General features: G+C 49.4%; 2 protein-coding genes across 6 annotated transcripts in view; one reads left to right on the forward strand and one right to left on the reverse strand.

Moving 5' to 3' along the window:
* Tctn1 (tectonic family member 1) lies at window positions 1-26206 on the forward strand. Of its 4 annotated transcripts, XM_060382423.1 has the most exons (15): window positions 1-321; window positions 2192-2312; window positions 5280-5410; window positions 6735-6886; window positions 9113-9212; window positions 11163-11272; window positions 12403-12423; window positions 14698-14856; window positions 15664-15789; window positions 16045-16130; window positions 16945-17085; window positions 17829-17991; window positions 22972-23091; window positions 23826-23988; window positions 24801-26206. In XM_060382423.1, the coding sequence occupies exons 1-14, from the start codon at window positions 99-101 to the stop codon at window positions 23967-23969; spliced, it is 1797 nt and encodes a 598-aa protein (XP_060238406.1). In that variant the 5' UTR covers window positions 1-98; the 3' UTR covers window positions 23970-23988; window positions 24801-26206. The 4 variants fall into 4 exon arrangements, with proteins under 4 accessions (XP_060238406.1, XP_060238405.1, XP_060238408.1 ...); XM_060382422.1 differs by having other exon boundaries at window positions 23826-26206; XM_060382425.1 differs by having other exon boundaries at window positions 15664-15747; window positions 23826-26206.
* Hvcn1 (hydrogen voltage gated channel 1) overlaps window positions 23346-26777 on the reverse strand; it is a 30763-nt gene continuing 27331 nt past the window's right edge. For both annotated transcript variants that reach the window (XM_021631338.2, XM_060382426.1), the window contains 2 exons: window positions 25334-25446; window positions 23346-25040 (listed from right to left, as the gene is read on the reverse strand). In XM_021631338.2, coding sequence (XP_021487013.1) covers window positions 24975-25040; window positions 25334-25446 — 179 coding nt within the window. In that variant the 3' untranslated portion in view covers window positions 23346-24974. The remainder of the gene's footprint in view (window positions 25041-25333; window positions 25447-26777) is intronic.

The following is a 26777-nucleotide window of genomic DNA, read 5'->3' on the forward strand; positions in this document are numbered from 1 at the left end:
CCTTGCGAGCCCTTGCCCAGGATTCCTCGCGCTTGGCTGTGTCTGTTGCCCGGCAACTCACAGGCCTGGGTCCCGGGCGCGGGACGCTGTGCTCCGCCATGGGGCTGTGGAGTCTTCCGTCGCTCCTGCTGGTGTTCCTAAACTGCTGCGCCTCGGCGAGCACTCCGGCCGTGGCCACCCCGGCCGTGGCCACCCCGGCAGTGGATCTCAACTCCACCGAGGATACTCCCGCCACTCTCAGGCCCTCCCGGTCGCCTAAAACCCCGGAGACTCCCAGGGCCCCGGAGCTCTCTGGCCCCAGGCCCACCCCGGTCACGGACGGTGGGTACTAAGTGCTAAGTCCCAGGAATGGGTAGACCAGTGAGAAGGAAGGAAAAGTGATAGCCGCTCAAAGTTCCATCCCCCTCGGCTTTCCCGGAGAAGGAGACGAGATCTCCGGCACACATATGCGAAAGCAGGGCTAAGTTACCCTCTTTCCTACATTATCTCAGGCAGCTGGAGTGTGGGAGCTGACTCAGGACTGGAGTACGAGACAGAAGCCTTCAGAATGCGGTGTAGGCACTGCTGGTAGAAGGATGTGTGCTAAGTGGGCATCTTAGTCCTCTCCAGGCAAGACACAGCCATGAGAGGTGTGGAAGATCACTGAGAGCTCAGCAGACATTTGCAGGGCGCTGACGTGCAGTCAGGGTTTCGACTCTTCCCCCCTGCATGGGGTTATTAAAAACGCCTGCTTCATCCGTACCTAGCTACCTACAAGTGTCTGAAGCTTTGACAACAAATCGTGGCTGTAATCTGAAACACACGAGGCAGGAAAGCCTAATTGTTGGCTTTCCTTCTCCCACCCCAATTCCGGGAACTGTGGCGTTATTTTAGTGAGCAAGTGCAGGTGTCCTTGGCTGGAGAGGATCACCTGTGACCTCACATTTTCTGCATAGAGGTGGGATGATTAGGAGGCCTGGCCCACAAGAACCGCTGTTTCAGGAAACAAAGAACAAGCAACAGAGGAATATGAAAGGCAGCGGACGTGGTGGCCCGCGCCTTTAATCCCAGCCCTTTGGGAAGGCAGAGGCAGGCACATCTTTGAGCTGAGGCTAGCCTGGTCTACAAATAGAGTGCAGGACAGCCAAGGATACACAGAGAAAGGCCCTGAATTTATTATTTCCTTCCTCCTCACGGTCTGGTTGTTTTTGTTTTTTTTTTTAAGGTTCGTTCCTTTTTATCTTATGTGAATGGGTGTTTTGCCTGCCTGTATTTCTGTGTGCTCTCTGTGTGCCTGGTACCTGGAGAGGCCAGCAGAGGGCATCAGATTCCCTGGGACTGGATTAACAGATGGTTTTGTATTGTCTGTGGGATCTAGGAACCAGATCCTCTGCAAGAGCAACCAGTGCTCTTTTTTTTTTTTTTTACAGTCAGAAGAGGGCACCAGAAGGCAAGGCATAGATGGTTATGAGCCACCATGTGGGTGCCGGGGATTGAACTCAGGACCTTTGGGAATATAGACAGTACTCCTAACCTCTGATCCAACTCTCCAGCCAGTGCCCTTCACTGCCCAGCTATCTCTCCAGTTTCTCTGTTCCTTCTTTCAGAGGGACAATAAAATCAGAAATAAACATAGCTGTGTAGTCAAGTACTCAGTCCCCTGAACTCTCGGAGACTTCTGGACTGTTGGGGGAGCCTGTGCAGGTTCCCTATCTGTTATGTGGGTTTAACAGTGGAGTACTGGAGTCACAGTGACCGTCAGAGTGGTTAAGGCCAAAGTTCCTATTGGGGGAGGCGGTCCTTGCTTTTCCTCCATGCTTTATTATCACGTCATAAATTTATTACACTATATTGTAAGTTTTTAAAAGAAAAAGAGACATTTTAAGCCAAATTAGGAACATTTGATTATTGGTCAGGATCTTATGACTGTTCAGCTTCTAAGCAGCCCGGCTGTGTGTGAGGAAAGGGATGAGGTTGCCAACAGTCCTTCCTGGGTATCTTCTGTGAGGTGGGAGTGTAGGCAGTTGTGGCCACTTTAGGGAGACACTGATGTGGGGTCTCAGAGTGACTGATTTCCATGAGCAACTTTCTCCCCCAAGCACACAAGGAACCAGACACTTTAGTGACATTGATTTCTGGAATCCTTTGGTGGCAAGGAGCAGTAAGTGTCTACTTACTGTGACCCTCTGAACCTCACTGTTTTATTTTGTAGTTGCTGCTCTGTGTGTCTGTGACCTGCTTCCAGCACAGTGTGATATCAACTGCTGTTGTGATCCTGACTGCAGCCCCGCAGATTTCAGCGTCTTCTCTCTCTGCTCAGTCCCAGTTGTCACGTAAGCGCATGACAAGGACTTTGGTGGCAGTTTGGTCAGGAGGATAAGATTTGGGGACACAATTTAGAAGCTCTACTGTGCAAATCAAATTATGTGTATGCATGTGTGTCTTGAGGGTGGGTGTGCCCTGGGTACAGTTTTCTGCTAAGGCCAGAGGAGGGTGTTGGATCCCCTGGACTTGGAATAATAGGAGATTGTGAGCTGCCCAAGATGGGTACCGGAAACCATGCTCAGGTCTTCATGCCTTTAACTGATGAGTCATCTCTCTGCCCCTCTAAGTTTTTTGAGACAGGCTTTCTCTAGGTAACCCTGGCTTTCCTGGAACTCACTATGGAGACCAGCCTTTACACTAAACTCGGAAATCCATCTACCTCTGCCTCTCTAGTGCTGGTGTGCCTTATAATACCTAGCCTTCTGTAATTATGTTTTTAATTACTTTGTGCGTGTGTGTATGCTCATGCTGTGGTGCCCATGTAGAGACCAGAGAACAACTTAATAAGGTATCAGTTTTCTCCTTTGATCATGCGGGTCTCAGGGATCAAACTCACGGCATCAGACTTGGCAATGGTGCCTTAGCCTCTGAGCCATCTTGTAGACCCCAAACATGGTAACTTTAGATATAAACTATAATAATTAGAACAGAGGACGGCCAGCCAGGAAACATGTTAGTGTTCACAAGCCACATGGATGACTGTTGTAGTTGAGCAAAAGCTGCCATTGATATGTGAATGAGCAGGTGGACAGAACAGACCTCATTTGTAGGTCCCTAGTTTGAGAGCTAGAGTTAAAACTCTAAGGAAAAGACTTCAAATTTTGTGGGGTTTGTTTTGTTTTTTACTTGTTTGTTTTGTTTTATTTTTTGTTTTTTATTTTTTGAGACAGGGTTTCTTTGTGTGGTCTTGGCTATCCTGTACTTACTTTGTAGACCAGGCTGGCCTTGAACTCACAGAGATCTGCCTCAGCCTCCCTGAGTGCTGGAAGACTTCAAAATTTTAAAATTAGTTTTGTGGTTTTAGTACCCCCTCCCAAAAAAATTTGAACCAGATTAACCTCAGCGCTACTGTGGCCACAGGTCCTTGGGGTGGCCTGAGGCAGGAGCATCACATGAGCCCTGGTGTTAGAAACTAGCCTCGGTAATTGTAGGGAGACCTTAGCTCTAAAAAAAGAAAGAAAAAAATAACAGAAGTCCTAATGCTAGTGTGTAGACTGTCCTTTATACAGACTCCAGGTCATAGTTTTCATTATGTTTGTTAACTGTCACCAACTCATCCTGTCAGGATGTTGTGGGCATCCTGAGTGAGTCTATCCCCATCAGATGGAACCTTAACGAGCACAGGAATATCTCTCACTGGTGCAGTCATTGCCAGCCCAGCTGCTACCACAGAACAGGCCTTCATTAAATCTTGTCTGGCCGGGACACCGCCTAGTGTTAGAGAGCTGGCCTTGCATACAGCAGGCTTGGGTGTGTATGGTCCCTGGTAATATACTAGGGGCTAAGTTAAAGAGTTCTGGTTTCACTTCCAGCACTGTCAGCCTTTCAGGCAGACAGAAGGCTGGAAACCTGGGGCTCTTGACCCCTACATCTTCCTGGCCGTTTTTTGTTTTTGTTTTTGTTTTTAGAGCAGGACGGGGCAGAATGGAAGCAGGGCCTGGCACAGGCTAGGCAGGTCTCCACACATAGTCACTGTCACTGTGCATGCCTTTCTGAGCACTTCCTGTTAGCATAGGGACATAAAGCTGGGTTTGCCCTTCGCCCATGCTACTTTTGTTTTTGTTTTTTGTTGCTGTTTGTTTTTGTCTTTCAAGACAGGGTTTCTTTATGTAGCTCTGGCTGTCCTAGAACTAGCTCTGTAGACCAGGCTGGCCTTGAACTCAGAGAGCATCCTGCCTCTGCCTCCCAAGTGCTGAGATTACAGGTGTACAATATCACTGCCTGGCTGCCCATGCCACTCTTGAGAGCTTACTGTTGGATGAGGGAGACAGGCGAATGAGGCAAAGCCCCAAGGAACACCTGGGAATGTGGTCGAACTCAGCTAGGCCAGGGAAGGTTTTCTAGAAAACATGATCCGAGCTGTGTTGGATCCAAAAGTCAAGCACAAGTTGGGCAGCTGAAATTGGGAGGCATGCACTCCAGGTCATGTCACAGGCTGAGCAGGTAGCCAAGACAGAGCAGGGTGGGCAGGAAAGCGAGGCAAGATGGATCAGTGGGTAAAGGGAGCCTGCTGGCTGGAGCTTGATCTCTAGGACCTACATAGTAGAAGGACACTGTTAACTTCCACACATGTGCTGTGGAAAAAGCATGACACACATGTAATAAAAACACTTAAAAAAACTTCCTGCTGTGCTTTTTATTTGCCTGCTTGTGTCAGCACATGTATGTGTGCCTGTGCTGTCATGTGCACCACATACATGCAGTGCCCACTGTACCCAGAAGAGAGCGTCAGATATCCTGGAACTGGAGTTACAGGCATGAGCTGCCTCTTGTAGTTTCTGGGAACTGAACCAAGTTCTCTGTGAGAGCAGTAAATGCTTAACCACTGAGCCATCTCTCCAGCTCCCAAAATGTCATAATCTTAATGTTGTCCAAGTTTGTGGGAGAGTGCTCTGGAGTACTCCACACCCGGCATGCTCCCTCGAATGCTGCTGCTATTGTCTATTCTTGACATAGGCTGTCGCTGTGTAGCTCTGACTGGTGTGGAACTTGCTGTGTTGACCTGAACTCATAGACCCCTGGCTCTGCCTCCCCAGTGCTGGGATCAAAAGAACGCGCCACCATGACTGACAGAAGTAAAGCTTCGGTATCACAGTTGAAACAGCAAATAAACCCAAATGGCTTCTGTTCTGGCATCACACCTTCCTCCGTGTCTCTGTAGTTCTTACTACCGTAGCGAAGGCATCTGCCTGGTTACAAATGATCCAGCTTAGATTGTGGACTGAAAACTTGCTCTTGTTTTCTTTAACTTTCAGGGGAGACAGGCAGTTTTGTAGTCAGAAGGCAGCCATCTACTCAATGAACTTGACAGCAGACCCGCCTCACCGTGTCTTCAGACTCATCGACCAGACCAACCCATCTGTCTTCTGCATCCAAATTTCGAACTGTAAGTATTTGAATTTGATAGATTTTGTGTAGCTCTGTTTTTCTTTGAAAGATTACTTTATGGAAAAACACCTCCTTCAGATCCGCTTAAAACACCCATCCTGTGTGTGGCTGTGTGAATAATTGATGCCCCAGGCTGATTTACGGGTAACTTTATAGCTCCCTGGCACCCACAATGTCTCCACGTACTTGTGCTGTAGGCGCCTTTTCTTAAACAGGACTTCAAAGATGTTTATGCCATGTAGACATAGGAATCCAGGTTGTGCTGCATGTGTGTGCGTGCACGTTTGTTTCCTCTTAGCGTAATGGTTGAAAATCTAATTTTTAAATGGTACCTGTGGTTTCCATTTCCTTTTTCGTTTTTATTTTTACTAAGAGTATTTGCATGAATACAGGACTTTTATTTTTATCTGAGCAGTAAGCTCAGGCAAGTGTGTTGGTCCAAAGTGCTCTTCCGTGTGCTGTTCTCAGGGTAGCAGAGGCACACTCATGACTTTATCAGCTAAACTTCATCATCTCCTTCCAATGTCTTTCCATGTTTGGGGTTTATTCCCTCCTGACTAAAGACGTGGGGGAATGTGCCATGATTTATCCAAAGTAACAAGTGACCAGTGACAGTCTAAGGCCATGACAGCAGCCCAGTGGACATGGAGCCTCCCTCTCCTCTCCCATCATACACAGCGCAGGAGGTGGCTGCCGAGAGATGAGTCTTACTTTCCCACAGCCACCCAGAGAAAGTGTCCCCTAGAAGGGGAAGAAGCAGACTGTGGTCTGTGTGCTGGAGAAAGTTCCCTGCCTGTGCCTTGGCTTCTGCTGTTTGTTTCCCTGCAGGCTTTCGAGGCAATGGCTGTTAGGCACAGCACAGTCTAGCGATCCTTTTTGTTTATTGATCTTTTTCATGACAGGGTCTTGCTGTGTATCCTTTGCTGGCCTGCAACTCACCATATAGACCAAGGTGGTCTCAAACTCATGGTGATTAGGAATCCTGTTCATTTAAAAAGCCTCAAGAAATCCTGGGAGGGGCAGATATGCAAGAAAACATTTTAAAATTATATATGTGTGTGAGTGTGCATGCATGAATGTGTAGGTTAGAGGGTGACTTTTTTAGACTCACTTCTTTATGTTCACTATACTTGTCCTGGGGACCCAACTCAGGTTGTCAGGCCTGGCGGCAAGCACCTTTACCTGCTGAGCCACCTAGACAGCCCAGAAACACAGTTTTCTTACATCAGACTTATTGCTGCTAAGAATGGTTTAGTTCCCAAGTTGAAATGTCTCATACTCTGTACGTTTCTGCTGATTTCCAATGCTTTGTCTAAAAACAGATAAGCCTGCGCTGTCCTTTGTTAATCCAGAGGTACCCAACGAAAACAATTTCGACAGACTGATGCAAGCATCGGGTGGCTTTCCGCCAAGTGCCGAGTCTGAGGTCCCTTCCACAGCCACCTCAGATGCCCCACAGCCTACTAGATACGAGGTGAGCCAATGGCGTGATGACAGCTGCTCAGCTATTCTGAAATACACTATCCTTATAAGCTAATTTAAGAATCAACATGGAAAGCCAGACTGCCTGCCTTTGGGACATAGATGACACCACAGAGAGTCAATGTTGCTTCTCTCAGTCAAAGGTCATGGGAAGTCAAGTAAGCGTTCAAATTCTGAACTCAGGATTTGAGGTCACTTCTGCACTGAATTTTGTGTCTGCAGAGTTTTCTGTTCTTTCCAGCCCAAGAGGGTCTAGTGAAAGGATTATAGCCTGCCTATGGGCATGGCGAGTGGACTGCTGGGATGCTTGGTCTTCGTCTCAGAGTCATATTTAGTTTTACAGACGTTAGGAACCTGTGTGCTCTTGTATAGCTCTTTATCAGCAAACCTGTAAAATATGCTCGTTAATGTTGGATGTACTTTTACTTTAAATGCTGGGCTTACTGGTACCCACCTGTAATCTCAGCAGTTGGGAGGTGGAGGTAGGAGGAGCCGGAGCTCAAATTTAAAGTAGCCTGAATTACATGAAACCTTGCCTCAAACCAGAAGTGAGGGATGTTGGGACTAAGTGCGTGGTTACATACTTGAGCCCAAGCACCAAGACAGGTGTGTTCAGTTCCCCACTATCCATGTAAATGCTGACAGTGTGGCGGCCTGCCTGTCATTTCAGCATAGAAAGGTAGACAGAGGAGCTTTCTTTATAAATATCTGATATGCAGGATGGCCTTGGCAACCCCCGTGAATAGATCATTTTTGTGGACCACTGGTCTAAGCCTCTTCCAGAGAGCTCAGCCGGTTTCAGCTTTTCCCAGGCAGTCGGTCTAAGAGATGCAGTTGGCTCTGCGTCTCTGTTCTGCTAGTCTCAGAGGAACTCAGCTTTTATGGCTTACTCTTGGCAGGGAGGGGCCTAGTGAATCTGGCCAGCTTCAGGGACTTCCTGAAGCTTCTTTGAGTGTTTGTTTGTTTTGTTTTGTTGTTGTTTTTAACATACGTAAGTCACTTTATTTTTCTTGTATAAAAACCTTTATGTGGTAGCCACAGCTGGAGCGTGAATCCTCTGAACAGAGACTCTGGTGTGGGTTTTCACAAGACGATCAGTGAATTCCTGATAAGGAGACTTGGTGAACACAGTCTCTTTCCAGAGGTCAGGGGCCAGGTAGCTGTAGGTCTTGGAGATGGCGTCGTTGCCCAGGGTGGCAGTGCAGCCCCTGGCTGATGTGTAGCGGTCATCAGTACAGGCCACCATCAATAGCTTTTTGGGCACAGGAGCAGAGATGATGCCAGTGCCTCTGGGAGCAGGGATGAGATGCACCAAGACAGAGCCACAGTGGCCTGTCACCTTGCACAGAACAGTGTGGGGCTTGCCAGTTTTGTTCCCCCAGTAGTCTCTTCACACAGAGATGATGGAAAGCTTGGCCAGGATGATGGCCCCTCAGATGGCAGTGGCTACCTCCTTGGGGGACTTAACACCAAGACCAATGTGACACTGTAATCCCCAGTAGTGACAAAAGCCTTGAACCTGGCCAGCCCATGTCTGCTTCTGCACTGGCAGGATCTTTAGAACCTCATCCTTTAGGGATGCATTCAGGAAAAAGTTGATAACCTCAGATTGATGGGCAGGGAGAACAGGACTTGATCTTCATGTCCTTAACCAGATGGCCCAGCTTTATCTCCCTGAGCCCCATGGCCACTGCCTCAATCATGACTTAGGCCCCTACGACCGCTGCAGAATCCTCTGTGGAAGCCTCCTAATCCTGGGCCCCCGCGTGCTCCCCCTGCACTGGTGTCATCTGCCATTTGGTGTTTCCCGAAGAAGTCCTTTGAATTGTTTACCTTCCTGCTTAAGGAGCTTTCCTGCAGGATGGAATATTCCAGTCTTGGAGGAGACTGTTCCACAAGTTTTGGCTACAAAGCCCTGGCTGGCCTGTGACCGTGTAGACCAGGCTGGCCTCAAACTCACAAAGATCTGTCTACCTCTGCCTTCTGAGTGCTGGGGTTAAAGGTGCTTAAAAAGGTGTGTGGATGCTTGACAGCTGGGAATGAGCCCTGTGTCATCAGGGACTGTGCTGAGTGCTGCGTCCTCAAACCCACAGCTGTATTGGAGCATTGTGTGGCGGGTACAGTGTGCAGCACTTTGTCCCTGAACCCACAGCTCTGCAGGCACTGCCGTGTGTCCAGCGCACGCTCCAGGAACCCTTTGTCTAACCTGTGTTTGCAGTACGGAGACCCTCTGCAGACTGCGGGCCCATCTGCAGGTTCATTTCTGAGACTGCCTTCGCCTCTCACCTCATCTCTGTGTGCAGATCAGAACCCAGCAGGTGAGAGAGTGCTGCCCTTCCTGTTAGTCACCTAAGCTTGCCTTTTAAACAGGCTGAGGAGGTCCTCTCTGCCCTGGTCAGTGACGGCCTGACCACCGTAGTGAGCACTTGCAGTGACTCGCAGTTACACGTGGCTGAGGTAGAAGTCTCTACAGCGTGTGATTAAGCACTTACGGGTGCTGGTTGCCATTCTGCATGAGGCTGGTTCCTACAGTTAACCTTCGTCCAGGGGCCATGACATGGCTCAGCAGGTAAAGGTGCTTGCCACCAAGCCTGACAGACCGAGTTTATCTCTGAGACTCGGCAGTGGAGGACGATAATAGAGTACCATAGCTTATCTTCTGCCATCCTTCCCACTCCTCAAGCACTCATCCACCCACAAATCAAATGTAAGGAAAATAAAAATAATTTTTTTTCACACTATCCCTTGAGGTCATGCCAATATCCCTAGTTTTCTCAGACGTGGAAATGATGAGGCTTTCAGATTCTTTTTCTTTTCACTTTTTTATTGTTGCTGGTTTTGTTGGGTTTTGTCTATTATTTTTTAGAGTTTTTGGTTGTGAATCTAGTCTTTAATGGCTGAGCCGTCTCTTCAGCCCTTTTCCCTTTTTTAGTTTTTTGAGATAGCCCCAGCTAGCCCAGAACTCTATCCATAGATCAGGCTGGCTTACAAAGATTTACCTTTCCGCCTGCCTCTGTGCCTCCCTCTGCATCCCGGTGTTGCAGTCATGTGCTGTCATGACCAGCTCATGTTTGTTTTCTGAGTCAGGGTCTTTTTGTGTATCTCAGCCTCCCCAGTGTGGGATCCGAAGTGTGCACCTCATGCCTGCTTGCACAGGATTTCTTGGGCTGACTCCTACAGTGTTAGCACCGAGACCATGGTGCTTAAGTGCCTGGTAAGACCCATTTCTCCCAGGACAGTAGAGAGGCCAAGAGGCAGGCCTGGGCAGCAGAAAGCCAAAGCCATGGCTCTCTGACCCCCAGCCAGCTCTGAGGGGCTGTAGTGAGTGATGGCGTAACAAGTTCTGTTGAGAAGAAGCTTCCTGCACATAGTAGGCCAATGTCAGTTAAAACCAACTCAAGTCTGGTGAGGTGGGCATGCCTCAAACCCTGGCTCTTTGGAGATGGAGGAAGGAGGACCACCAATTTGAGGCCAGCCTGGGCTACCTAACGAGACCTTATCTCAAAAATCAAACAAGTCAAGCTCAGAAGCCATTTCCACTTTTCAGATTGACAAAGCTCAAAAGGTTTGAGGCTGTGGGGAGACATACTGCCCTTGCAGCGCTGGTGGAACAGTTGGTCACACCCTGCCAAAGGGAGGACAACATATGGATCAAAATTACCAGAGCTCCTGCAGGAAGGCTTGGCCACAGGCAGAAGCCCTGTGCAGATGGTGACAGCGACAGCCAAGGCAGAGATGACTGCAGTGCCCATTAGCAGGGAACTGGGGAGTAATTACGCTGCAGCCGAGAGAGAACACTAATTATCCCCTCCTGGCTGCTGGAAGGTCTTCAAGATGCCTTCATTGCTCATGGAAAAATGCGTGGAAGAGGGGGTTGTGTATGCATCTATGTCCAAAAGGGGAAAGTAATTGTTAAAAAAAAAAAAAGTCTTTTTACATATGAGTTTTGTTTTATTTGCATAGTATTTCTGGAAGCTTCAGCAGGCAGTTATGCTTTCCCTCTGGGACCTGGGCGGGGGTCAGGATTGGAAGGAGACACTGCCCAGTCTCTTTTGCGCCTTTTGAATTTAGAATCTTTTGTGCAGGTTTTTCCTGGTTAAAGCCCATTTTAAGTCCCAGTGTAAACATGGCGCATGTGTGTTGTGGCCCCTTTTGCCTTTTATACATGACTGACTGTTTTCAGTTCCCACTTGCTGGCTGAACATGCTCTGTGCATCCCTCTCCTGCCCCTCCCCTCCGTCCCCACTCCCGGATGTCACCATTTCCAGCATTCCTGGTGAGCCAGGCCTTCCAGTGCAGCCGAAGAGTGGACATAGAGCAGTGTGAAGGAATGGCAGCCCTCAGCATGGCTCATTACAGCAGTCCTGCCATTCTGAGGGTAAGAATCATCTGGATGCAGAGCTGACTGGCTATTCTGTTGGCTGAAGTGATCTTTATGAAGTTCTCACGTAGTTCAGTTATATTTTGTTTTCATTCAGCTTTAAAATTCCCTTCATTCATCTTGATAGCAGCTGACCGAGGCCAGGTCTTCAATGACTGCTCACGACTTTAGAAGGTCTACAGTGTAGTGTCTGTGGCATTAACAGCCCTGTCAGCACCATAAAAAGTGGACTCTCGGGAACAGCAGGGAAGGGAAGGGCCCCTCTGGTTAGAGACAGAGGGGCAGTCACAAAAAGACTGGCAGTGGGCTAGGTGGGCACCAAGGTCCCCAGGAAAGGGCCATTTCCCTTAGAGCTTGTGACTGAGCCGGACTGCTCAGAGAGCAAGGCCCTGGCCCAGAGAGGAAACGGTGACTCAATCATGGGGTTGTGTCCAAGGCCTCTCAATTTCTGAGTTCTTATTAGGGTTGCACAGGTAGGGAAGCCTGAGCTCCATACCCAGAGTGAGCTTACCCCTCCAATCTTCCTCATGTTTTCTAAGTTGGTCCTCTAGGCCTGAGTTCTGATAGGTTTGAATTCTCACGTTGTCCTAGAGTGTGGCAACCTGTAGCACTCTCTGGCACAGGCTTCCCCCAGCCTGCCTTATCTGTCACTTCCCCAAGGCACCCAGGCCTGGGAAGGTATGTGGCAATGAGAGCGGGAAGGTGAGCCTTTCAGAAAGACTGCTGAGTTGTGCTGTCATGATGTTGAGGCTTGAAGAGGGAGGCTACTGGGAGTCTTCTGTGCCAGGGATGTTGCTCTCCAGTGAAGACAGGACCAGGGAAAGCAGCGTGCAGGGCCAAGCTACGTCTCTTTCCCCGGTGTCAGAACCTCTCGTGCAACACAGTGTAAAACAGTGATACCAAAGCAGGAGGGCCCCTGACATAGTGCTTCTGATAGGAAGACGAGATTGTAGAAGGAATGCAGTGACCAGCACGCAAATAGAAGCGTGCAGACGGCCAGTTCTGCATGGAGAAACAGCTGCCATCTTGGTGACTCTCTAATGATGAATTGGCTCTTAGTTGAAGTCTGAAAAGGCTGTAGAAATATATGTTTGTTGTGCCTAATTCAGTTGTTTATTTTTGTCTAGGTGCCTCACTCAACGACACAGGTAAAAGCATAAAGTCTGTGTGTGTGTGTGTGTGTGTGTGTGTGTGTGTGTGTGTGTGTGAGAGAGAGAGAGAGAGAGAGAGATTTAGTAGGGATAGGATTGGGAGGATGTGTGCAGGTACGTGCATATGTTGTTGGCTAGAGGGCAACTACAGGCATCCCATCCCTTGAGTTGAGTTATCCACTGTTTTTAACAAATCCAAAGATTCTGTTTATTTTTACCCAGGCATAGGTGCACATGGTATTAATCCCAACAATTGGAAGGCGTAGGCAGGCAGATCTCTGTGAGTTTAAGGCCAGTCAGAGCAACACAGTGAGACCCTGCTCTCAAACAAAGCAAAACAGAAGATACATCTGGTCTTTCTGTGACACATCTGTCCAGCCTCTAGAAAACGCCTTGATTCTACCCTTCAAGCTTAACCAGTCCGCATGGTGTCCAATGGTCTCCACCCCCGCCCCAGACAGTGTTTCTCTGTGTAGCTCAGGCTATCCTGGACTCTGTAGACCAGGCTGGCCTGAAACTTACAGAGATCCATTTGCCTGTGCCTCCCAAGTGCTTGGGATTAAAGGCCTGCGCCACCAGGCCCAGTAGTATTTTGATTTTGATAAGAGCCGGGCTTGGTGGTGCATGTCTTTGATCCCAGCACTTGGGAGGCAGATCTCTGTGAGTTTGTGGCCAGCCTGATTTGCAAAGCAAGTCCAGGACAGCCAAGGCTACACAGAGAAACCCTGTCTGGAAAACCAAAAAAAAAAAAAAAAAAAGACCTAGGTAAGTCACAGCCCAGTTCCCCATTTGACTCAAGCCATTGGGGCAGCTTGGAAAGCATAGAGAGTTGCGGAGATTGCCTTTTTTCCTGTCACCCATGCCCCCAGACTGTTGCTCCATGGGAACCAGTGATTTCAACCTGAGAGGGTGGTTGTAGGTTGCCTTAGTCATGGGGGCAAGTATGTAAGGACTACATCTTTATTTCTAACGTGATGGCTTCAACACTTGCCAGTGTAAGCTATAAACAGCTTGTCATAAATGTGAGACAGGAAATGAGCAGGTGCTGTGGGCACCTTCCCAAATAGTGGCTTCCAGGAATCGAATCAGAGAGTCCTTGTCAGAATCATCCTGGCTGTCCTTAGGGAACTGCTGTTGTCACTCTTCTGGTGATGGTCACAATGACAATGTCCCTTAGTAGCATCAGGGTCACCAGGCTTCCTGATAGGGTTTAAAAGTTTGTGTGGTGGCATACACCTTTAATCCCAGCAGACAGAGGCTGGCCGATCTCTGTGAGTTCCAGGCTAGCCTGCCTGGTCTACAGAGTGAGTTCCAGGACAGCCAAAGCTACACAGAGAGACCTTGTCTCGAAACCTCCCCAAAAGTTTGTCAGGTTCTGTCTTTCCCCGATCCTGTTGCCTACCTAGCTAGCCACTGTATGTGAGGTGGCTGGAAGGCTGGGTGTGTCTCCTGAGGCGAGGGTTTGCTCTGGGAAGCCGGGCTTCTGGCTGGGAACCTAAGCTTGAGCAGAGAGGTGTGTGGACTCCGTGTTTTGGGAATGAGCATGTTGTGTGTGTCTGTGTTTACACGTGCACACGCCTGGTTGTGCCATGGGATTGTGTGAGTGTGTAATGTGCCATGCAGTCTCCCTCTTATTTGGTGCTGGGTTGTGAACCCTGATCTCCCACATGCTGTCCACTCTGTCAAAGTGACCAATTCTGTGGCAGCTAGTGTCGTCACTAAATGCCGTCAAACCCCAGAGTGTTTGCATCACTCCTAAGAATTCCAGTATTCCCTTGGGCGTCACTCCAGTTTTCTCGGTTCTGCTCCAGTCTCTGATGAGCACTTTGGTTTCTGTGCATTTGCCTGTGTGGGCATTCCATGTCTAGTGGAGTCTGCAGTGAATGTGGCCTTTGGTGTCTGGCTTTTTTCACTTGATGGTTTAACACTTTTAGCACTCACCCATGCTGTAGCATATTTTGGGATTTGATTTTTATGTGTGAGTAATATTCCTTGTGCAGATGGACACTTGATGGTCTGTTTCTAGCTGATGGATTTTTGGGTTGTTTCTGTCTCTGTGAGGACTGGGCATCTTAGAGTGCTGCTCTGTGAGTTTTCTCTGAGTGTGTGTGTGTGCATGTGTGTTTGCATAGAAATACCTGCCCTCTTGCAAAGGTGGGTTCACAGCATACAGAGTGTGGCAGTGTGCATGTCCTGTCTGCATTTGCCGTCCTTAAGCGCTCAGTTGCAGTAACAGGGTCACCCATGCTGTGTGTTTTGTATGCATGTCAGAACCACAGCTATCTTCCGTCTCAGGTCTCCATCAAGATCCAGTCTGTCATGTATCGGTCTCTCAATCACACGCTGACTCGGTTAGAAGGCCAGGGTGTCCTGCGGCCATCTCTGGTCAACACGGGGCAAGATAGACTCTGCAGCAACGTTGTTCTCCAGGTAGGCACCCGCTGTGGCTTTGCAGTCCCGGTCCGACTGCCTGACTCCAGCCTGTTAACCTGGAGGGACAACACAGCCTCCAGAGGGGACTCTGATCCGTCCCTTCAGAGGGGACTTTGATCCATCCTCTGACGATGCTCTTCTTGGCCTGGTCTCCAGTTGCTTCTGCTGCTGTGCGCTCTCATCTGAGGACGTGCCTTTACTCGTCTCCACAAAGCAGACATCTTGCAAGCATGCATCAAAATTTTCTTGTTAGGGGCTGGGGAGATGGCTCAGTGGTGTAAGAATGTTTATTCTGCAAGCATGAGGACCTGAGTTCAAATCCCCAGCACCCATGTAAAAAGCCAGGCATGGCTACTACAATTGGCTATAACCCCAGCCTTGGGAACACAGGCAGGCAGATCCCAAGAGTGCACTGGTCAGCCAGCCTAGCTGAAATAGAGAGCTTGTGGTTCAGTGAGAGACTGCCTCAAGGCAGTAGGGCAGACGGTTGCAGAGGAAGACAGTGTCATGTTCTGGCCTCTACATGTGCACACAGATACACACATACCCCCGGACGCACATGCACTACACACAATTTATTGTCACCGCCATTTCTTTGATCAATTTCTTCTGCAGAAATAGGCTGTTTCCCTTGTGCTTCAGTCAGCTGATCTGAATGTCAAAAAATTAGGACAGAGAGGCTGAGGTGACTATTCCCTGGGGTGCAAAGGGGACATCAGTGATGTGATGGACAGCAGCGTTGGGGGGGTTTCTGTGGCTGCTGAGCGGCATTGGGCAGAGGTGGATGAGCCCATTCTGTCCCAGGTGAAGTACTGCCTGCTGTACACAGCCACAGGCCAGATCCAGGAGGCTAGCCTCTCCCTCGTGCTGGGGACATTGAGCAGCGCGGTGAGTCTCCTGCAGCAGAAGTTTGAGATTCTCTTTATTCAGGTAAGTTGGACAGTGGTGCTTGGCTGGCGAGTCGAGGAAAGCCTGACTTCTGGGGGTTGCACAGTCAGTTAAGAAGCGTGGCCCAGCTCCCCAGCTCACGCTGGCAGTGGCGTGTGTGGCTTGCTGGGAAGCCTGGTGCTGTCCTCCCACTCTTCAGGATCCACTTATACTTGAGAACAGGGGGAGCTGTGCTCGCAGGTGCCCCGCTGTCACCTGAGCTCTTTTGCACAGGCTGTCCATCACCTTGTCTTTCAGCACGGCACCAAGCCCGTTCCTCTCAGCGGCAACCCTGGTTACAGGGTGGGATTCCCGCTGGCGGCTGGCTTTCGGCCTCAGAAGGGGTATCCTTTTTGGGAGTCTGTGGAAAAGGCCCCCTTCCCTGTCTGCATGGGTGGGCTGTGCTTCCATTTGTTGCCAAGGCTACTGTGGGTAGCCTGTGGGAAGGGGGTACCTGACTGGCCAGAGCTTCCTCTGGGCCAGTGAAATGTGTGGGCCTGGCTTTAAATAGAGACTGGTGCTTTGGGGGAGGATGATAGTGTATTTAAAAGGACACCTGGAGGCACAGGGGTTGGAATCATTCATTCACTTTTCTTTTTGTTTTGTTTTGAGTCAGGGACTCTCTAGCTATGTACTGAAGCTTGCTATGTGGACCAGGCTGTCCTCAGACATCCACAGACCTGCCTCATGAGTGCTGGCATTGCTGGCATGTGCTGCCACACCTGGCCAGTTCACTTTTAAACACACACCTAAACAAACTGAGCGGCTTTGAAAAGTTGAACTTCACTTGTTTTTCTCTTGGTGGGGACTGACACCATGCTATCTGCCCCCAAGCGCTCTCCCTACACTTGATTTTGAAACAAGGTTTCAGCAAGTTGCCCTGGTTGATCTGTACGACTCTGTAGTCCTGAAATGTGCAGCCCTCCTTATCCTTTTGAGTAGCTTGTTTCAGGCCTGGCCACCACACCTGGCTGGAATTAGTTTTGAATGTGAGCCAGTCAAGGAAGAGATTTCCTGGCATCTTTTGCCCCTTCTTGGGAACAAGGCAGGAGCCAGAGAAGGGGATTGCACCTGGCTCAGGCCACACAATGATGCCGTCTTCTTCCTGGACAGTCTGGCTGCTCTGGAACTGTTGACGTCCCTTAACAGTCTGTGAATGTCTGGGATTATTCAGACAACGAACAGACGTGGCCAACTTACTATTCTTCGTAGCACAGGCCAGCAGGACTGCCTCACCAGCGAGGCATTCCGGGACCCTGTGCTGTTTGGATACAACGTACAGTCTGGCTGTCAACTCAGGTGAGAGGCAAAGAAAGCCTCCTGCCCTTCTATTTTACTAAGCCACTATCAAAAGCACTGTGTGCTCACGGTTAAGGTTAAAGAGCAAATAGCAATTGAGTTCTGAGCAAAAATATTTCCCCTGAAAGTCTTTCCTGTTTCTGGATTTTTGATTTTTACAGCACAAGAGAACCACCTAAAGAAAACTGGAATGTGATATGGAAGACATAGCTCAGGCTAGGCTCAAACTCTTGATCCCCCTGCCTCAACCTCCTGAGCACTGTAATGGCATTTCTTTGGTTCTACATGTTTGTGGCTGAATTTTCTCTCTGTACAAACTTTCATTTCCCCTCCACCAATACCCTTCCCACATCTTTGAAGTGACTCTGTCACTAGTTTGTTTCCAGCTCAGATGTCAGCTTAGCATTTCTTCCTGAGAGTTCCGCTGAACAGTTTCCCATAGGATGTCAGGAGCAGCAGCCCAGGATAAACCCTGGTTCCCTCCTGTGGAACCTGCATGTGCCAGTACCTTTCAGGAGGACAGGCTTCAGGAAAGACACTCTTGCCTGGCTTCCGGCCATGGCACAGCATACAGACAGAGAGATGGTAGAACACAGGTTGGGAAACTGTTTTTGAGTCACCTCTATGCTGCCCCAAAGTCAGGGCCACCTCAGCATTTCTGGAGAGGAAGGATGGCTGGAAGTATAGAGGCTGGCGTGTTTTGTCAGTGCCTGCCTCAGTTAGCCTCTCTTTCCTTCCCAAAGACTGACTGGCACCGTCCCGTGTGGGCTCCTGGCACAGAAGATGCAGGATCTGCTGAGAGGCCAGGCCTTCCCCGACTATGTGGCTGCATTTGGGAATTCCCGGGCCCAGGACGTGCAGGACTGGGTGCCCGTGCGCTTTGTCCTGCACTCCTCCAGCATGAAGGTAAAGAGTGAGAGGATGCCGGACACCTGCTAGTGTGGCTTCCTCTGCCAGGTGGGCCACAAGTGGGAAGGGAGGGCCCAGGAGGGAGGGGAGTGGCTTTAGCTAAGCTAGGCTTTCAGCTCTGTGCTTCTTCACAATGTCTCTCTCAGCAGTTTTCAAGCCTGTTTTCTTCCCTGTGGCATGGGAACTGAAAGGACCAGAATCACCACAGGATACCCAAAGACCAAGTTCTCAGCACAAAGGAGATTTATTTGCCCCAAAGGGACAAAGGGCAGGGAATAAGAGATAGGAGACCGAGGACAAGGGAGAAGGGAAAAGGAATGAGGGATTGGGGATGGGGGTTGTGATATTTGCCTCTGGGTAGAGAGGAGACAGACATGACTCACAGGCAAATGGCAATTCATAAAGGCAAACCCCTTGTAAGGATGAGGTATTTAATTTTTTAAATTATTTAATTTTTATTTTATGTGCATTAGTGTGAAGGTGTCAGATCCCTTGGAATTGGCATTACAGACAGTTGTGAGCTGCCATGTGGATGCTGGGAATTGAACCCAGGTCCTTTAGAGGAGCAGACAGTGCTCTTAACCACTGAGCCATCTCTCCAGCCCAGAGGTGTTTAATTTTAATTGGGCATGTTAATTAGGGTACAAAGAGGGCTTTTGATTGCTGGACTACAGTACACTGATAGCTGAACCTTGGTAGTCAGCCTCAGGGGAAGGAAGTGGCCATATGAGGGAAGAGACCTTGGTGGCCAACTTTAGGAAAGCAATTAACAATTTATCAAGGCAGACAAGGCCTGCCAGAGCCATGTTTGTCATGGTTGGGCCTGCTAGAGCCCTTCAGAAAGAACATCACTGATCTCACAGGGCCATCCAGAGGGTGAAGTTTGCTGTGCTGTTGGCAGGACACAGCAGTCACTCCAAGCGGCTACCACAGTCAGATGGTTGAGAAATCCTCTAGTCCAAAACTCTGACATCAAAGTCTGAACCTTTCTTAGTGCCAACACGTCACCACCAACAATCCCGTGGTGGTCATCATCAAAGCTTGGATGCACTGAAATACCATTAACTCTAGCCTTTCTGTGTGAGGTGGACGTGAAAATGGATTTTCTAGCCTCATGAATTTCTCAGTCATCATGGTCATGCAAATATTTCAAAACAGGGCATTGGGCCCTCCAAACCTTCCTCCAGTCCAGGATGGTCAGCTTTGATGGCAGTGGTGCAGTAAGCCTTCCTCAGGCATTTGGTGGCATGAGGGACATGGGATGAGGTCTCCTGTCTCCGCTGCTTCCATTCCATGCCCTCTGGGCTATAATGACAGCCCACCCACACATGAGCGCTTTCAATTCCAAAGTTCCCTAAAGACTTTAATGGAAGCCAACATCCTACAAATAGCTTCCTGGTCACATGTGACTCCTCCACCCACCTCCTCCTTTTGTCTTAGCAGCAAAGTGTAGGTTGTCCCCAGCGGAGGTGTGCACCCCATGCTCCCCTAATTGCCCAGCTATTTCTTGTCACAGCTGCTTCAGGCCTCTCATTATCTGCTTTGTATATTTATAAGGAGTGTCATGGTGGGAGAGGAACCTCACCAGATCCCCACTCCAAGGAGTACTTAAGCCCTGTGTCAGCCTCCAGTGAACCTGATATATGGCTCTTAGCTTCCTGGCGCTGGGTAAAGACACCAGTCATTAGTGCCAGGGAGAGCAGGCCCAGGGTATGTGCTCTTCACACCCACAGCACCTGCAGCTTCTCCTAGCAACGGGGTATTGGCAAGCCCGCTTAGTGGCAAGGTTTCTAAGAGGCCCTTGCAAGACTTTTTTGGAAGTCTCCAGTTTAGCAAGTCTGCTAGCTTTTTATGCTAGGACAGAATTTAGAAAAATGTATGTGGAAATTCCAACATACAGGACAGGGAAGTACCGTTTAGGGGCTCCTCATCCACCCACTGTGCAGCTTCTGCACTTCCACAGCTATCAGCAAGAAGAAGGTCTGGAGGGCCCAATGTCCACTTAACTTGGGACTGTCCAAGCAAAGGGTCTGGGGCAGAGTCAGGATTGAGCCGTAGCTCAGGCATCTCCGTGCTGGCCCCTTCAGTGAATATGATGCCCTTTGTTTTGTTGGTTTGAGACAGAGTCTCTCTATACAGCCCTGGCTGTACTGGAACTCATGAGTGTAGGCCAGACTAGCCTGGAACTCAAAAGTATCTGACTGCCTCTGCCTCCCAAGTGCTGGGAGTAAAGGGTGCTCGACCACAGCCGGCTATCTTATTTTATTTTTTAAGATTAAAATAATCATGTGTAGGAGTGATTACATGTATGTATGTGCACCATATGGGTGCCTAGTGTGTGCAGAGGCTAGAAAAGGGTATTTCCTAGAACTGGAGCTGCAGTGGGTGTGAGGTGCTGTGGGTGCTGGGCCTGAACCCGGGTGACTCTGCAGGAGTCATTAGTGCTCTTAACTGCAGAGTCATCTCTCCACATCCAAGTCGTTGTGTCTTCATGCTAGGTGATGAAACGAGATGAAAGCATACATATATTTCCCGTTTGCATCTCAACATGACATATGATCGAGTCCACCTAATCTCCGTTACGTTCTATCTTAGTCTCTTTCCTGCTTTCCCTCTGGTCAGTTTCCAGAAGCATCTCTGGTGGATGTGGGATGGTGGAGGCCCTGAAGGTCCGCCGCTGGGTAGTGGAACTGCATGACTCCACAGTGACTCCGCTTTGGAAGTGGGAGGGGCTGGACTCTGTCTCCAGGCTGCCATCTGGTAGTAGCCGCAGTGCCGGGCGCTTTATTAACTCAGGCTCTGTCAGATGGAGGGTTGGTGAAGATCCTTTCCTAGTCTGTAGGCTGTCAGTTTGTTCTGATGATGGTGTCCTTTGCTTTACAGAGCTTTTCAGTTTCAGGAGGTCCCATTTATTGATTGTTGATCTTAGAGCCTGTGCTGTTGCAGTTCTGTTCAGGAAGTTGTCTCCTGTACCAATGAGTTCAAGGCTCTTCCCCACTTTTTCTTCTAACAGATTTAGTGTGTCTGTTTTTTATGTTGAGGTCTTTGATCCACTTGGATTTTAGTTTTGTGCAGGGTGATAAGTATGGATCTATTTGCATTTTTCTATGTGTAGACATCCAGATAGACCAGCATCATTTGTTGAAGATGCTATCTTTTTTCCATTGTATGGTTTTGGCATCTTTGTCAAAAATCAGGTGTCCATAGTGTGTGGGTTTATTTCTGGATCTTCTATTCGATTCCATTGATCCACCAGTCTGTTTCTATGCCAGTATCATGCAGTTTTTATTACTGTTGCTCTATAGTACAGCTTGAGATCAGGGATGGATCTGACAGAAGGCTAATATCCAGAATATATAAAGAACTTAAGAAGTTAAACAGCAACAAATCAAGTAATCCAATTAAAAAATGGGGTACAGAGCTAAACAGAGAATTTTCAATAGAGTAACATTGAATGGCAGAGAAACATTTAAAGAAATGCTCAACATCCTTAGTCATCAGGAAATGCAAATCAAAACAACCCTGAGATTTCACCTCACACCTATCAGAATGCCTAAGATCAGAAACTCAAGTGACAACACATGCTGGAGAGGTTGTGGAGAAAGGAGAACCCTCTTCCATTGCTGGTGGGAATGTAAACTTGTACAACCACTTTGGAAATCAATCTGGCATTTTCTTAGACAATTAGGAATAGTGCTACCCCAAGATCCAGCTATACCACTCCTAGGCATATACCCAAAAGATGCTTAAGTATATAACAAGGACAGTTGCTCAACCATGTTTGTAGGAGCTTTATTTGTAATAGCCAGAAGCTGGAAACAACCCAGATGTCCCTCAGTTGAGGAGTGGATACAGAAATTATGATACATTTACACAATGGAATACTACTCAGCAATTAAATGCAAGGAAATCATGAAATTTGTAGGCAAATAGTAGGATCTAGAAAAGATCATCCTGAGTGAGGTATCACAGAAGCAGAAAGACACACATGGTATATACTCACTTATAAGTGGATATTAGATGTATAATATAGGATAATCATACTAAAATCTGTATACCTAAAGAAGCCAATCAAGAAGGAGGACCCTGGGTAAAATGTTCAGTCTTCATTCAGAAAGGCAAATGGGATGGACATCAGAAGAGGGAGAAAACAGGGAACAGGACAGGAGCCTACCACAGAGGGCCTCTGAAATACTCTACCCAGCAGGTTACCAAAACATATACTGAGACTCATAGCCAAGCTTTGGGCAGAGTTCAGGGAATCTTCTGAAAGAAGGGGGAGAAAGAAAGACCTGGAGGGGACAGGAGCTCCACAAGGAGAGCAACAGAATAAAAAAATCTGGCCACAGGGGTCTTTTGTAAGACTGATACTCCAATCAAGGACCATTCATGGAGATAACCTAGAACCCCTGCACAGATGTAGCCCATGGCAGGTCAGTATCCAAGTGTGTTCCCTCGTAATGGGAACAGCAACTGTCTCTGACATGAATTCAGGGGCTGGCTCTTTGATCACCTCCTCCTGAGGGGGGAGCAGCCTTACCAGGCCACAGAGGAAGACAATGAAGCCAGTCCTTATAGACTAGGGTCAGATGGAAGGGGAGGAGGACCTCCCCTATCATTGGACTAGGGGAAGGGCATAGGAGAAGAAGAGGGAGGGAGGATGGGATTGGGAAGGGATGGAGGAGGGGGCTATAGCTGGGATACAAAGTGAATAAACTAATTAATAAAAGTAAAATTAATTTATTTTTTTTTTTTTTAAAAAAAAAGAAGAATGAAAGGGCTCTGACTGAAGGGTTAAAAAAAATAACAACTCAGGCTCTGTAGAGCTGTCTGTACCTGAATTTGTATGGCATGCTCACCCTTGTGTTCCAAACATTTTGTAATTGACAAACATTTTATAATTAAAGTGCTCAATTGCAGATTTAGTCTGACTTGTGGTTGTGTAATATTTTGGTTTAACCTAGTTTTCTTGTGCAGGGTTCTTGCCAGCTCCCCGTGGCTTTGGGTATAGAAGTGAAATGGACTAAGTATGGCTCTCTGCTGAACCCCCAGGCCAGGATTGTGAATGTTACTGCCCAGCTCATCTCAATTCCAGAGGTAGGCCTGCTGACAAAGTCTCCATGGGCTGGGGTGTGGCCCATTCTTGTTTGTTTGAAAAAGGATTTCTCTGTGGAGCCCTGGCTGTCCTAGAACTCCTAGTAGACTAGGCTGGCCTCCTGAGTGCTGGAATTAATGGCGGCATGTACCACCACCACCACCTGGCTCTAGGCCCCCTCCAAACCTGGGCCAACCCCTAGCCACACACTGAAATAAACCACAATGAAATAAAAGGAACAGATGAAGACAGAAAGTCAGGTGACAGCAAGTGTGACAGAAGTTTATTATTTGGTACAAAAGATCATTTCTATTCAGATTTCCCATTCTTGTACAATAGGGTCTCAAGGTTGGACGTGAGCAGTTAGTCCTCATGTCACAGCCCCCATGAGCAGAGATAGAGAGCTGCTGCATTCTGATGTTCTGACACAGGCTGGTCTCAACCTTGTGACCCTCGGCCTCAGCCTCCTGAGTGTTACAGACAAGCACCATCGTGCCTAACTTAATTATTTCATAAACGTTCTTTAAGTTGTATTTAGAGGGAAAATTGATAGGTTTTATTTATGGCCACAATTCTTATGAACAACCATGGTTGCTACTGCTGGACCAGCCTGGAGCCTGTTCCATAGCGCACTCAGCCACGTAGTACCTTAGGGACTCCACGTATCTGCCAGACTCAAGCTGGTAGTGACGGTGGGTGATCGCAGAAGATGAGGATGCCTGTTCTGTCTTTCCAGCCCCTCCCAGGGCCCGAGAGGACGATTGTCATTTCCACTACAGTGACATTTGTGGATGTGTCGGCGCCTGCGGAGGCAGGCTTCCGAGCCCCACCCACCATCAACGCCAGGCTGCCCTTCAGCTTCTTCTTCCCATTTGTGTGACGAGAGTGGCCCCTGAGGAGTGAGTACCCACCCTGAAGGTCTTCCCTCAGCAGCACTAACCTATTGTTACTCCCCTTGGTACTCCCCTTCAGCCAGCCCCTGCCCCCTCCACCACCTTTTTCCTCCACCGCCTTTATTCTGTTGGGCTAGGGTATTGGGTCAGATGGTTCCAGCAACTTGCACAACAGGTCCCAGGCCATGTGACCTCTCGGGAGGTGGGAAGGGACAGAGCCTAACAGAGATTGCATGGAGAGCCTCCTAGTGCGTCATCCCTGATGTAACAGGAGTTGTCTTCACAATGCCCATCAACATTTGAGAGTACAAACCAGCAAGACGCTGTGTAAAGCCGTGCACCCGCAAGGGGATTGTACCCCAAGATCATGCTAATTACAAGGCAGTCTGGGTCCCCTGCAGTGAGCTGGCTCTCTAACTGGTGGGCTGCCACCAAGAAGAGAATGTGGTAGGCGGGCCCCGGGAAAGGAGAGCGCTTATTTTATACATTAATTGTATAGTGATTGAGAGAGGCTGGTGGGGGCAGAGCCTGTTTGAAGCTAACGGTACAGCTGGATGCTGCAGAGGCGGCACTGGGCACCAGGATGGCTCCCCTAGGGGATGCAGCAGGGGAAGCTGTGGACCATCAGGTAAAGAAAGGTTCTCTGGAAGGGGCTGGTGCAGGGTGCCCGCTCCTGCCCCCTCGGGGTGTGCTGGTCCTCTACACATAGAGGGAAGCACTGCCATGAAGTGGGATTTACAAGCCCAGCTCCCGTGTTCATTTTTGAATGACAGTAGAGTCCAGCTTGAGAAAAGGTAGTTATGATTCCTTTGCTGCAGGTGGAGGACATGGACAGGTGCTCTGGGTCACAGCAGGGAGGCGGCAGCGCCAATGAAGATGTGTCCCCAGTGTCCCGGGAGCACAAGCCAAGGCAAAGATGGGGACTGGACTTGGCAGCACACAGTTGCTCTCTGGCCACAGCCCAGCTTCTCTAGGGTGGAGCTTCTGGAAGGCTAGTTCACGTCCCCAAGAAGTCCGTTCTGTTTCAACAGCTTGTTGAGTCGCTCAATTTCTCGTTCCTGTTGTAAAAGCAAACACGTGCTGGGTGGTGGACTTCTGAGTCACATTCCTCAGGTCTGGGGCTACAGACAGCTCAGAGCCACAGTCTGGGACATTCTGGCCTCTGAGGGGAGCAGCTCTCAGGAAGGGCCCTGGGCACTGATGGCAGGAAAGATGCCCAAAGGAGGGACTGGACCTGGTTCAGCACCCAGTGAGTAAAGAAAAAAATGCCAGGAAGAGGGAACAACAGGCTACAGGAGTGTGGTCAGCAGTGGGCTGGAGGGGACAGAAGGGGACCACGCCGGAGTCTCACCTTCTCAGAACAGCTGAATTCCAGGTGCTGGATCTTGGTGGCCAGTTGAAGGTTTATCTGCTTTAACCGCAAGACCTGCCGGTCCGAGCGCGTCTTCACCGAGATGATGATGCCTAGAAGGGAGGGGGGTTTGCAGTGGCACAACAGCTAGTAGTCTGTCTGAAACATGCTTTAATATTACCGTGTGTGTGAGGGAGGAAGACAGAGCATGCACTCAGGCGCAAGCTCACACCACAGGGCGCATGTGGATGGTCAAAGCGCAGCTTATGGGAGTCACTGTGTGGGCTTGAAGTCAGGCATCAAACTTAGGGCAAGTGTCAGTGCCAAGACATGGATTCTAATTCACAGATACACTTGGGAGCAAGACAGCTGTCACGGCAGCCTCCTCAGGAGGGGCAAGGCTGTCGTTTCTGCTAGGGAGTACCCAGCATTTCCCTGTGGCCCATGAGGGAACAGGGTCTCTGCAGGCTAGCTGTGTTCCCATTCACCAAGGACAAGTGTCCCCAGCAGTAGCTGACAGTTGCTTGTCTTCCCTGGTCAGAGTCCAGAATGTGGGAAATGAAGTCAGAAGTTAAAGCAGGGACTCGTGCTGCAGCAGGCCCTGACTGCTGGGCACCCAGCCTGGCGACTTGGGGTGCCTTGCCCAGCTCCAGTGGCCCATGGCTCCCGTCCCCATGGCCAGTCTGGAGCACCGGTGCTGCCCCTCAGATAGAGACCCAGATAGGCCCAGGAGTTGCCTGCCCCACTTGAGCGGGAGGCTTCCGGCCGCTTAGCCACAATGCCCCCTCAGGGAGCCTGCGCACTGTGACTGCATTGTGGTATATTGGACCAGCTACATCTGTCTTTTTAATAAAGTCCTTTGGACCCCATGTATCACTGACCTATCGTGTGCATTTCCTTACGACACAGAGGAATATTCCTTGTTTTCTTGCTCTTCTCCCCAGAGCTAAACTTGCAACCCCACGGCCCCAGCTGAGTGGGCTGTGAGGCACAAGGTGCCAGCCAAGCGCCTGAGATCACAGCCCCATCAGAGGACACACCCAGCCCAGTCACAGGCCACCCTGCCACCCCTCATCCCAGGCTTCCCGTGCATGGCTGGACATCTAGGAACCCTGAGCGTGGCCCAGGCCCTCTGTAGCAGAACTGGTGAGGGGGACAGTTCACTACTGTGGTTCCTGGACAGGACTGCACAGCTCCAACCAGCCACGGGCCTGCAGAAGCACTGCTCCTCAGACATGGGCGGTGCCAGGTCGGCTCTTGTGCCTGGAGCTGGCCGGGATTGCCCTGGTGTCCGAGATAGTGGTCACTTAGGGAAGCCGTGGGAGCTTCCAGAGCCTGGCCTGTGCTGATGTGTTCCAGGTGGGGACCCTGAGGTGGTGTAGTCAGCACAGTGCTGCTCAGCCACCAGTGTCTGTCCTGGAGGATGGTCTCCAGTGTTGCCCTG

Source organism: Meriones unguiculatus, chromosome 4, assembly GCF_030254825.1.
Source record: "Meriones unguiculatus strain TT.TT164.6M chromosome 4, Bangor_MerUng_6.1, whole genome shotgun sequence".
NCBI classification, from domain to species: Eukaryota; Metazoa; Chordata; class Mammalia; order Rodentia; family Muridae; genus Meriones; species Meriones unguiculatus.